Source organism: Sesamum indicum, linkage group LG2 (assembly GCF_000512975.1).
Source record: "Sesamum indicum cultivar Zhongzhi No. 13 linkage group LG2, S_indicum_v1.0, whole genome shotgun sequence".
Lineage (NCBI taxonomy): Eukaryota > Viridiplantae > Streptophyta > Magnoliopsida > Lamiales > Pedaliaceae > Sesamum > Sesamum indicum.
In genome coordinates this window covers 4794558-4807974 of record NC_026146.1, presented here as the reverse complement: position 1 = coordinate 4807974, position 13417 = coordinate 4794558, and the positions used below count along the sequence as shown (strand labels likewise).

General features: G+C 36.5%; 1 protein-coding gene across 2 annotated transcripts; it reads right to left on the bottom strand.

Annotated features, from left to right (window-relative positions):
- LOC105180087 (peroxisome biogenesis protein 1) lies at positions 1021–11045 on the bottom strand. 2 transcript variants are annotated; one of them, XM_011103740.2, is made up of 17 exons: positions 10727–11045; positions 10461–10634; positions 10042–10141; positions 9182–9637; positions 8230–9003; positions 7374–7447; positions 6503–6576; positions 6092–6314; positions 5698–5791; positions 5464–5618; positions 5103–5333; positions 4142–4342; positions 3201–3326; positions 3031–3092; positions 2666–2783; positions 1677–1961; positions 1021–1475 (listed from the first exon to the last, which is right to left on the bottom strand). In XM_011103740.2, exons 1-17 carry the CDS (start codon positions 10910–10912, stop codon positions 1437–1439), a joined length of 3372 nt encoding a protein of 1123 aa, XP_011102042.1. In that variant the 5' UTR covers positions 10913–11045; the 3' UTR covers positions 1021–1436. The 2 variants fall into 2 exon arrangements, with proteins under 2 accessions (XP_011102042.1, XP_011102051.1); XM_011103749.2 differs by lacking the exon at positions 10727–11045 and having other exon boundaries at positions 10046–10141; positions 10461–10602.

The following is a 13417-nucleotide window of genomic DNA, read 5'->3' as shown; positions in this document are numbered from 1 at the left end:
TATTAAAAAAAATTATAAATATCTCCTAAAATTAACAATTATTTAATAAATAATGAGTTGTTACGATGGTATTTGTTATACGATTGATAATTAGAAGAGGTATATGTAATTTTTTAAATTCAAAAAAGACATTTATAATTACGATAATGAGTATATTGTGATTCATTATTGTATGTTCATGTGTATGTATAATCAATTTTAAATTCAAAATGTCTTTTTAAAGAAATATATATTTATTATAAATAAAAAAATATAATTAATTATACAAAAATATTAGGAAAAAAAAGATTGAGTGCATTAATTAAAAAATGTGAGAAAATTGAGGGAAAAAAAAAGAAAAAATGAAATTTATTAAATACCTAAAAAATAAAAAATAAATGAAGTCCTGCGTAGTTTGGGGATAGTGTGTTTTAATTTGGAAACATCCCGAAAAATTTGATGACATGTAGATGATTAGTGGTGATAATCAATTTAGTTTTTATTAAATTACTTTTTAAAAAGTTTTTATGACAGATTCCAATACTCTATCAAACAACTCCTTTTACCAGTACTAAAACAAATCTGTGATTTTAGTTTTGGTTGGATTGATTTATGTACAAACAAATAATAGTAACCAACAGTTTGGGTTTTAGAAAAACAAGGAATGTGAATATGACTAAGCACAAACACCTCAATGCCAAAAATATGTAACGAAGTGAATCCCCCATATATTATTTTGTGCATTACAGAAAAAAGGAAGAATCGTGCACCTCTACTTCACATGCCTTGTCTGCATTATAAATGACTAATTAGTAAGTGATGTACACATGAGGATATTGATATAAATATTAAGATGTTTCTTTCTACATGAGAAAAAACTCCTGCTTGGCATATTCCTTGGAACATCCCTTCCTCACACTTGATTCTCCAACAAAAGCTGGCTTCCCATTGAAGCTAAAGTCAGTGCAAAGGCATCAAACACAGCGGCTGCAAATTCTACTTTGGGCTGATTTCATCAAATTTAATCAATCAAATAGTACGTGTCAGCATATTTATATTTTATTGATCGTTTTCTTTAACGTTCAAACATCTATATGAATGTGGTTTGCTTGAATAACCAGTCTAAACTAGAGTTTCTCGATACATCTGGCACATTAGGCAAGGGGCATATTTGTTCGCTTGCCACTTTTCAGACTGTAGAGATGGTGAGATTCTTGGAAGCACATCACTCATAAGCCTGTCGACACAATCTACTGGTGTCCGGAACCATCATGATAAACCAACAATTTTGTCCTAGTCAAATTCATAATACAACAACCGCAAAGCTTCTGGCCAGCGGGCATTATGTGATATATTATATTACATAATGAGAATATCTAAAATGAACGAATATAAGAAATTCTCTGCCAGGTGTGGCTCGGAGTGGCGCTTTGGGCTTTCCCCTGTGTTCTAGGTGATTAAGCTAGCGTTGCTCTTTTGCCTTTTGCATCTCTTGACTGCAGGTTAACACATGTACATAGAAGATCAAGCAAGTTGCCATGATACAATCAGTAATGCCCGTATGCACACGTGTGTGCACACCGTGGCCCCCACCCCCCCAACACACACACACACATTATATTTATCTATCTATCTATCTATCTATATATATATATATACAGAGAGAGAGAGAGAGAGAGAGAGAGAGAGAGAGAGACCTGTGCAGTGACAGACCGCTTTGAATCGAGAAACTGGCTGTAAATGTCATACAACCTTCGCTTCTCAGCTTCTGAAACTGATGGTTTAGCCTTGGATGCGATGGACTCCAGAAGAGCACCCGTGATCACAGGCATCTTTCCAGTTTCACCGCCATCTTCCCTGTCCAAAAGCTCGTGAACTGCTTCAAGTTGTGTGTCGGAAAGAAGTGCTTGAAGGTCCGCTCCACTAAAGCCTTTAGTCATGTGGGATACGTGTTCCAAGTCAACATCACTGGCCATTGGTAACTGCATGGAAACAGTCAAATCAGTAATCATGAAATGTAAGAATAATTGGCAAATATTTTTCTTCACTGATTATATATCACCTAGCAAGCACTGCGCCCATATAAAGAAGATTAAGAAAGAAAATACACCTAGTATCTTGCAGATTACTGCTCCAGAGTTGCAGACTTAGATTTCCACTCAATCACTCACTACTCAATAAGACGTCTTGCATTCCTTAAGAAAATAAAACAAACAATGACCTGAAATTCGCAATGCTAGCAATTGAAGACACAAGGCTTGATGAAATTATAGTTCGCGCAGAGATGTCAAGTTAAAAAATCATTTCCAAGTCATGATTACCCATTGCAAAGGGCCATCATAATTATCTGGAGAATAAAATTACTCAGCACCATCTCAACCATGCTTTTCCCTTTTTTTTTAACTTCATTTTACTTGTTCTCAGAATGGAAGAAACGACTGAGAAAGAAACAAACAAAAAGAAGTTCATTCATCTTCAAAAGGAGGATTAGAATGACTTTTACATTGCTTCATATATCAATTCATAATTTAACAATGAAACAATGCAATAAACCAAGATAAAATGAAACATGAGCCAAGGTACAGTCACATCCCAAGATGAAATCTAAGTATATCTTCCAACCAGATGAAATAAACACAAAACTAGGGAAGAAAAAGTTTAGCATATTCCAGATGCAGGTAGTTACCTTTCTTGAAAGGACCTTAAGAATATCCAACCTCTCCTGCTGTGATGGGAAATCGCAAAATAATAGTCGGTCCAGCCTACCAGGCCGTAAGAGTGCAGCATCAAGCAAATCCGGCCGACTATTTGATTTTCAAAGGGCAACGTGTTGCAAAGCCGGGGGGAAAAAAAAGAAAGAAAAAAAGGAGAGAGAACTCTAAGAGATATAATATTTATGTGAATATTTGTATGCCAATTGAACTCGTTGAACCACATATGCAAGAAAGCTAATATATTGATTTTTCCTTTCTGCATGGAAGTACAGAGTCTCTGCAGCAAAGTTCATAAAATTAATATATATAAAGCCACTTAATGGAGAGCAGAACCTACCTTGTAGCAGCAAAAACAAATACACCAGTCAAGACTTCAACACCATCCAATTCTGTCAGAAACTGGCAAATGTACATGATAAGGTGTTAATAATAAAGAGTAAAGAAATACCGAGAAAAAGAATAGTATGAAAGAAAATTTGGGGTACTACTGGAGGGAAAGGAACTAACTTGATTGACAACTCTATCAGTCACTCCAGTATTATCATGCCCTCTCTTTGGAGCAATAGAATCAAATTCATCAAAAAATAGAAGGCATGGCGCTGCTGCAGCCGCCTTTGAGAAGATATCCCGAACCTGCAGAGGCTCATTCACATCAGTTGGTTGCCACAAAATAAATGATTCTGACATGGATTATCATGTGTCTCCGCTATTTGTAAGAAGAAAACACAATGTCTAAATGTTATGGAAGTTTATCCAACTACGATAATACCAAGCATATTACTTGTCTCCGAGTGATGAGTTACCGAAAGAGATCTTTCTTCCTTTCAGCTTATATACTCATCTTGGTGATATTCAACATTCTTCGTGAAACCAAAGAGATAAAACTTGCTCATAGATGTTTCCTAATTATTTCACTGTTTATTACAACTCCCTCCCCAGCTTTGACATCAAGAGTGAAAATGGATTTTACAATTTTATATTGCAATATATATTTAAATGCACATAAACATAAAAGTCTATAACCAAGCACCCTTTTTGTGTTTTAGTTTGCTCAGATATAGTAATCTATAGCCGATTAAATTCATTGTAGACAGTGCTAGAGATTATATCAGTAAGTGGCAGGGTTTATCCCACCACCAACTAATTCAAGATTTTCATATTCATCGGAAAATTTGCAAGTAGATGGTTTATGGTTAAGCTTTGCATGCCATCCATTTATTGTTAATCTGATGAGAACTATTATATTAATGTTACATGGAAACCAGATTAACTTGGCGCCCAAGAATTTAAAACTGCATTGCATCACCAATTTTAAGTCACTACTCAAACAGTGATGATTTTATTCTCTTCTTATGAAGAAAAGTTCATGTCAATCAGAAGAAAATAAAGAAACATAAATGATCCCGAGAAGCAGGAAATGGTAAGTATAGAAGGTAGCTGTCACTTACAGCTTGTTCAGAAGCACCAATATATTTGTTAAGCAACTCGGGTCCTTTCACTGAGATGAATCGTAGTGAACAGGCAGCAGCAGCAGCACCAACAATATGAGTTTTTCCACAACCAGGGGGGCCATATAAGAGAACATTGGACCGCATCCTCAATGGAGCTTGAGCGAAGATATTTGGAAATTTTGAAGGTAGCTCAATCATCTACCACAAAACATGACATGTTCACAGACATTCAATTTCCAAAAGTGCTATGTACAAACATAAACTTACTTTCTTCATATAATGGACAATCTTAGCTACTCTGCAGAACTTAGATTCAGAATGTCCAAAAACTAGCTCAAAGGCCAGATTTTAAAACACGTGAAAAATCAATTCATCGAGTAAGCCAAATTTTAACGGATAACGAGAATAGAATTTGCATGATGAAAGCATATTAGAAACAAATGTGGCAACAGATAAGTTTGATTTCTGCAGCACAACAGATAATAAGAGGACAACATTCTGACTATTACAGCAGTTCAGAAGTTCACATTGTCTCCAAACACAAATTTATCCACCCATACTTTCATTTTTAACTGTCAAAATGCTCAGCTTCTCCTCGATTTGTGTTAGATTTTCAAAATCAACGTTCAACTCTGAACCTACACATAAAATTTGACATTGAACTAATTAATGAAATAAGATGCATTCAAGTTGATAAAAGAATGTGAATTTTTGGTTTGTTTCTAGTCCAACGTATCAGTGTTCAATATCACTGATCCAGTGAATCTTTCATAAGCTTTCTACATGTTAGATAAAAATCACAGAGAAAGAAAACAAGATAGAAGTTATCTGAATAATTTTATATTAAGCAGCAAACAAATACAGAAAAATACATTTCTTTAAGCATCATTGTACATCAGGGAAACACTCAGAGCCTGAACTACTCACTCTCTCCACGCCACTTGTGTAGAAGATTTACCTCTTTAATAGCATTTTGAATGTCATTAAGACCTCCAACATCTTCCCAACCAGAGCGACCACCTTCAGTAGCAGGTTTAGTGATGTCCCGCATGGCCACTGGAAGGAAATTTTGCATTGCCTGCAGAAAGTCATCCCTGACTAAAGTAGGTTTCTCATTTTCTCCGGAGCCCAAATCAGCAGATAATGTGCGACCAATGGCCGCATGCACAGATCTGTCAACCAGTATTTCCTGAAGTGGATGGATTACATATAAGTAATCTTGGGCGCAGTTAGTTGTCAATTCCAAATTGCGTAGCTAATCAGTTGAACTCTACTCATATTCCAGTAAGATGTTCTTTAAGTTAGGATCAATCAAATACCAGATCATAAGCATCATATCCATCACATTGAGATGCTATATCTGACAACAGATCATCAGAACACTGCAAGGATCGTTTCTGGATCTCATGTTTCAACATGGCAGAACGTTCAGTAGCAGCAGGTATTGGCAGATTGACATGAAAGTCGAATCTTCCTGAATTCAATCAAGGTGAAAGTTCATGTTATCCAGAACAATGAGACGTAACATGTTTATTAAATGTAGAATGACTAACCAGAAGAGCTTAAGCTCTGTGGAAAACTAGTCAGGGATTGTGCTGTAGCAATGAATGCTATGGGGCAAATTCCACACAGGCTCCTTCGTTTTTCCTGTAGGCATCAGAAAATGAAAAAGAAAAATCATCATTTTAAACAAAAATACGGATTGTCCAATTTGTAATATTTGTCACCTCTAGTCCCTGTCTCATGTACATGTCCATCAATAGGAATTGCTTTACTCCAAAGAGATTGGGGAAAAGTATGATCCATAAAGCTATAGCAAGATACAACATTAAATATTTGTTGGCAGAGGGAATTGCCAAGGAGCAAAAAAGTACATAAAGCTTCAGAAAGATCATGAACAGCCATCAGATTCAGACAGAAAAAGATAGGAGAACATAGAAGTCTTGCCTCATATTCATCTAATATATCAGCAAGAAACTCAATGAGTGCTGCAGAAGACGATGAAGGTTGGGATCCCTCCAAATCTGAGGAAGGTGCAATTAGGCTATCTAGATCATCCAAGACAATAACAGAGGGTGCATGATCCAATGCTTCAGAGATGTAGTTGGAAAGTGCTTGGCGGATAGTTGGAGGCTTCTCCAAAGTGAGTCTAGAACAAGATACGAAAACCCTGCAAAAGGGATCCCACATTTAAACAAATATTTAGGTTAAGTGTCCACTCAAATTTATGTGAAAATTAAAGTGAGATAATAAGGAAGTTGTAAGAAAGCAAGCAAAAAATTGTTAGGTTTCAAGCATAGTACTATTGCTACAGAACTACAAGAACAATCTGGAAGGCCAAAAAGGATAATGTCTTACATGTGTGCCAAAATTTCTTTACATCCTTCAAGATATTTTGCAGAGACTTTGGCCAATAATGTTTTACCAGAACCCTGAACAACAAAGATGGACAGTAGATAATGATATCCTGCTTCACAGGATAATTTAGACATGAGCATTATATTTCTTCATAACTAATAAAAAGCACGTCGTACTTACAATCATGTTAAGGATGTATGGTCATGTTTCATCAATCCTTCAGATTCATGTGTAGAACTTGGATGTTTACATGAATGAATGCATGAACTGATAAATAAAACAGATTCAGGAAGAATTTGAATTAATTTCGTACCCTTCAGAACAAGCTCTCCCTTAGTGTACATTTTCTAACTCTTCTAGATTTACTGGCCAGTTAAAGTTTTCAGAGCTCATGGAAGAAAAGAACATTAATCAGAGACATTCAGATTCACAGGAATAATCCTCTAGTAGTAGATTCAGTGAGCATTTTACTTAGGACCAAACTTAAGACTGATGTTTTCTCTTATACCTTTTGGTTGTGGCCATAGCAACAGTATTTTTTTCAGGAACGTTCAAAACTAAATAACAGTATATAATTGGTGATCACATCCACAAATCTGTCCAATATACCTTAGTTTTCTTCCACCCAACCGAATGCTAAGTACCCCATTAGTGTTTCAATCACATAAATTAGAAGTATTGAACCTTTCCATCTCCAACGCAACAACATCAACGTAAAAAATAATTTTTCGTTTTTTCTTATAAAAGAAATCTCTGCTGACCCTTCCATAAGAGGAGACATGAAGGTAAACTATTAGATTGCTGGAGTATCTCATTCCATATCAATCATTGCATCACAGCAAATTAATGAGCTACTTTCAGTGGGACTTACTGGAGGTCCACATATTAAAATGTGCCCAGGCAAAGGAAGATCATAGCTGCTAGGGGATAATAAAGTTGTCAACCCTGCAGATCAATGGTCAACATATCAATCACCAAGTCATATAAAAAACAAAAAGTTCATCAGATACATAAACACTAGACTGTTATAGCGCTGATAATTACATCAGAAATTGGAAGGATGTAACCAAAGGCCAACTGTAATGATCTAGTCACTTATTCCTTGTCACTCTTCACCATCCAGGCCTTGGCCATTAGTAGGGATTGAGCAGTTGGAAAAGAATTATCACCAAGATGGTGAAGAAGTGAGAGCAAACTGATCTCGTATGTTGAGATTGTAAAAAGGTTATAATAGAGGAGATCAGGATATGATGGGTGTGGTGTGCATAAATTAACCACAACTAGGGGAAGTTTACTGCTATCTATGGCATGGACAAACTGATAGGTATGGATGCCTCATAAAACCTAAGGATAGATTTCTAGAGAATCACGAAGATCGAGCTTCTCATACATTAGATTTTAGGGCAATACTGGAGTTAAGCTTAGTGTTGCATCCAATGCCCAACAATAGCAGAGGCAACCATGTATCATCAATGGCAAAGCACTTATGCCTAATCTGTGCACCTGAGAATTGACATAAATGACGTTTTTTTATTCCATAGAGTTTTAATCACCATCAAAGATACAGTACCTTTTAGCGCCAAAAGGGCTTTAACCTTACTAGTTCGATACAATAAGACTACATCAGGAAATGCTACTTTGACGCATAGTCAGCCTTTCTGAGGTAAAGAAGAAAATCATAATGATCAGTCATCAAACTAAAAAGAACTAGGTAAGAAAATACCTACTGTAATTTACATCAAGTGGAGCTGCACCCATCCAATCCAACGAAGAAAATGCAGCAGCAACAACATTGTCACGAGGTGACTCACCAGCTACATGAGAGAATAATATATCACCCAGTTGCAGCTTTCCAAGCAACACATCTAAACTTCTCAAAGTATAGTTGGCGCTGCTGGTTTTGTCAAATGCAAGTTCATATGCATTAATGTCTTTATCATGCTGAGAATCCTCCGAAAGTGACAAAACATAAAGGACATCAACTGATGGTTCTTCGTCTTGGTTTCCCTTTTTGGGAAATCTGTTACTGGATGTTTGTAGCTTGCCATTTCTAGGAAATCCATGATTTTTTACTTTTAAATGAAGCAGTGTTTTGCTTCCTATAACCAATGAACTTACATCCTCTTCTGAGTTTGAAACAACAGTATCAAGCTGAGCCCAGAACCACGCACATAAAAGAGATGATAAACCATTTTTATAACCAAACTTATGTGGTTCCCCAGTCGTAGTCATTGTCTCTTCAGCCACATCATTCAAAGATCCAGAAGAAAGAGCTGCAACAATCTTCTCGTGCACAGACCAATCTCTAATACCCATTTCAGCATTCGAGCTGATTCTTTGAAGCTCATCTTTTCTTGTATGGTTCTCGAGGTTGTTTCCGTTTTCTAGATTGCTATTCTCAATAACCTCATTCTTTTGAAACATCTTGAAATGGTAAGGTGAAATTGAAACTAGAGGAATGTCTTTCTTCACGCTAATGTTGCACATTTTTATGTGTACCCCTGAAACAAGAAGGAAATAAATGTCACAATCATAACATGAATTGATGAATAGAGAATAAACATAGCAAAAATAACAAGAATTAGGAGTTGTGGAAACAATGTAACAAAAAAAGGACAAAGACAATAATAGCTCAAATTAGTTAGTACAACATCATTCCTCTCCAAAGAATTAACTTACAAGAGTGTAGTTCCGCTCCCAAATAGAGGCGAAGAGACTGAGACAGCATTATGTGTCCTTTTGTCACTGATTCAGACAATAATAGGCGAACAACAAGTTGATGGCAATCCTGCTTATCAGTAAGATTACCATTGTTGGCATCCTTTTCACGTGCCTTGCTTCTAGAATGCAGCCTTTTCTTGCTTTCATTTGATGGTAATCGCGGAGATATTACCACGAATTGAAGAGAATTAAGTGAATACTTTTTAGCTGTTTCTGGATGGACGAAAGCACCAGAAGTGAACATCACATCCATTTTAATGCCATTCTCCTCACATTTATAAATGAATCTACTGTCTGAATCTTGAACACGCAGCTGCGCTTTTGAAATTCTATGACTCTCCTCTTGAGATTGCATGGAAGAATTTTTACGTCTCTTTGGAGCTACTGCAACTTCAGTTCCGGGCACAAGTTGAACTGGAAACAGTCTTATAAGTCAAATAACTTTCATGAAATTCGCATGAACAGAGAGTTGCCCACCAGCAATGAAGCATCAGAAATTAAAGCAAGTGTGCTCAGTGAATTAATGATCAATTTAGAAATAGTTTACATAAACATCAAAGAATCAAACTACTTAACAAATGGAGAAAATTACTTTACGCTGAACATAAGTTAAGTTCACCATGATTGTTGTCCGAAGCAAGAGGATAAAATCACATGGCTTCACAATGATGATATAAACACAAATACTTTTGTTAAGCTGGGGGGGGGGGGGAAAAAAATTCGGGGGGGGGGGGGAATAAAACAGTATTACTCGACTAAATAGGAAAACTGGTAGGAATATGACATAAAGGATTTTGAAATAAAAAGTTCATAGTTACCTACTGGTTTCTGGGGAAAGGTTGAAATGACATGAAACATGACAACTGTTTGTCCATGCAACCATAATGGAAATTTCATCTGTTCATGGACAATTCCAACCTGCATGCAGTACAAGGTAAGTCATAAGCGCTCAAACACCTATATTTTTAACCGGAAACCTGATCTTAAAATAACATAATTACATCCTAACTCAATTCCTAACTTCTCAATCACCATCTTGAACTCTTCATAACTGCTGCATTCACAGAATTCCATTCACGCCAACCACTCAAAAACACGCATAAAACACTAAAGCAATTACCAACTTCTGGACCACTATATCAACCCATCCCCAAGTGCTGCACTTACATTAATTCCAATATACAAAAGATCTCACACACAAACAGAAGCTCGACAACCACAATATCAAGCATATCACCTGCTCCAAAATAGCATTTTCAGCAAGCTCAGAATTAAGCTCCAGAATCTCCCAATCATCCTCCGTAAGCGGTTCAACCGTCACGAGTGTAGCCTTGGGCAAGTTACTAACCACACGCACTCTAACAACAGTACGATCACACAATCCAATGCAATCCGCATACTGTCGAGCAATCTACAAATTCACCCGGGGCAGTAAAAAAATATCATTTTCCAACTAAAAATCAACCAAAGAAACACGAATAAACAGTCGTTGCAGTACTGTACCTCAATCGAAGATGGCGAGGAGGACGCGGAGCCGCACCAAGCCACGTGCCAGAGGCGTGTGCCTGAGTAGAGCTCGATTGCGAGAATTGGGGGAAGGTAACCAGACTGAAGCGTTTGGATGAGTGAAAGAGGAAGAGAAACAAAGCAGCTTTCAAGTCCCCCTACCACTCTCACCTCAAACTCCATACCTCACTAACTTCAATTTCTTCCGTCTTTCCAGCAAATTTCTCCGGGGAAATTCTGGTTTTATATATCAGGCAGAGGATAGCCTGATACTTAAAATTTCTAGCGATTTTAGTATACACTGGAGAGAACCGGATGGAACGAGGAGGGGGGGGGGGTGGCTTTGTTTATCCGTTTGTTTTTTATTGGGAAGCGTGGTGGGTCAGTGAATGGGTTGTTTGGGCCGAAGATCATCGAATACTGGAATAAGCCCAATGAGCCTTCTACCCACCTTTACGGGCCTGAAAGAAAATAAAGGCCTAGGCCCATATTTTTATGCATATATGTGCAGATTTATGTTCTTATATGAAAAAAAATATCCCTGTAATATTATAAATGAGCAAATTTTGATATTAGTAAAGTATATGTGTATATATATATATAAAACACAAAATAGTTTTGATCCTTGCAGTTAGTTATATTATATATATTACATCCTCTTGAGAGAAAACATGCGAATTAATTAGTCATGTGATGTTCATACACAAAAATCAAACACACCCCCACACCACTTGTGTTGCTACTTCCATTTTCATTTGACGAGTCATTTGATTTCCCACGTTGCTTGACAAAACACACATATGTCTACAGTCCCACAACCTCTGCATCCACACACACATCATGCATATACATGTCTATATCATGCTATTAATTCCAGAATAACACACACACACACACAACACAATACATGTGTGGAACATAAACATACATATATATGTATGTATGGGGCGATTATTACTTGGTGGAGGAAATTGGGAGAAAGAGTTCTGAGTCATAGTGAAATAAATAGATTTTGTCCGATTTGGACTAAGAATTTGTCCAAAAATGTACATTATTATATATATATGTATGGAATCAAAAGGGAAGAAATATGAGATGACAGGTTGAAAATGACAAGGGGCAATCATTGTCGTTGACCCTAAACTAATTAACTAATTAATTGTCCTACTAATTGCTAATTAAATAATTAATACAAGTGCTTTGCTTAACCAAACATAAACTAATACTAAATTAGTCCCAATCTCAGAGGCAACCTACAATATTTATGATTAGAATGATACACCAACACACACGCAGAATGTGGGCATCTACATTTTTTTTTTTTTTTTTTGCAATTTCAAGATACAGAGGATTTTCATTAGTTACTTAATGGTTGAAGCTTATTCCGTTAAGTGGCTGCACATTTGGAAGGAAAATATGCCAGCAAACGAAAAATTGGTGAGAAAATTTACGGAATAAGCTTCCGTTAAGTAATTAATGAAAATTTCTTTTGTATCTTGAAATTGGGAAAACAAAAAAAAAATTACACATAAAAGATGCAATTTCTGAATTATTTATACAGTACAGAATCAAATAGAAAACAAATTTATTTATGGGATCAAAAAATTTAATTTAGGCAGCATTGTCCAAGAAAGGTGGAATGGAAGGAATCATATTTGGTTTGACCCAAAACGACATAACATTCCTCGTAATTACTAATTTAATTAGGCTTGATTTGCCTAAAAGTCAGCCCTAATTGTGTAATTATTAAATTAAAAAAAAAAAAAAATGAGCCCAAAAGTCCAATCTTCCACGCAAAGGGCATCTGCATATCATCCACATTTGTTTTCTTCATGTTAATGTATGTATTATGTTCTATGCTCTCTCTCTCTCTCTCCCTCTCATATGGATATGGTAGCTAGAGACACAAACACATAAACACACACAGACACACAGGAGGTGTTGGTCTCTACATTCTTATTCTAATACAGAATTAATTTCGGACAAGTAAATTTCATGTCATTAAGTATGAACAAGGCACAACAACACACATACTGTGTACCATTTTCAAAAGCACAAGGGAGAGCCCACACATGCAAGTACACACACAACCACACAAGCAAATTAATTACAAAATTTTTATCTAGAAAATGAGCATTGATCGTCGACGCGAAAATCATCAGCAAAGAACTCATTCCTTCCATGAAATCACGTAGAATTAGCAGCAACATTACACGTAAAGCATCGAAACGAGAAGGGCTTAAGCCCTCTATAAATCCACCCCACATCTCTCTCTCAAATGATCATACACACACAGAGATAAACATAAAAACACAGAAAGGAAGCTACAAGAAAGATTGAAGCAGTGAAGATGAATGGAGGGAGCAGCAGCAGCAGCAGCAGCAGCAATGGTAAGAAGGGAAGTGTTATTCCTAAAGAAAGAGAGCATGTTTCTACAATGGTGGGCAAGAAGATTGCTAAGGTTGGAGATAAAGCTGTCAAGTCTGCTGTTAATGCTGTCAAGAACCACAACAACAAGGGTAAAGTCAGTCCCTCATAAATATATAGTCCACATATGTAATTATTAGTAGTGTTTGATACATGTAGTGTACTCCTGTTGTAATAATTGAGGTACCTTGTGAGTTGTGGGTGTGTACTATGTAGCAGATTACTGGGTCGTAAAGTGGGTAGTTTGTTCTGTTTGCAAGA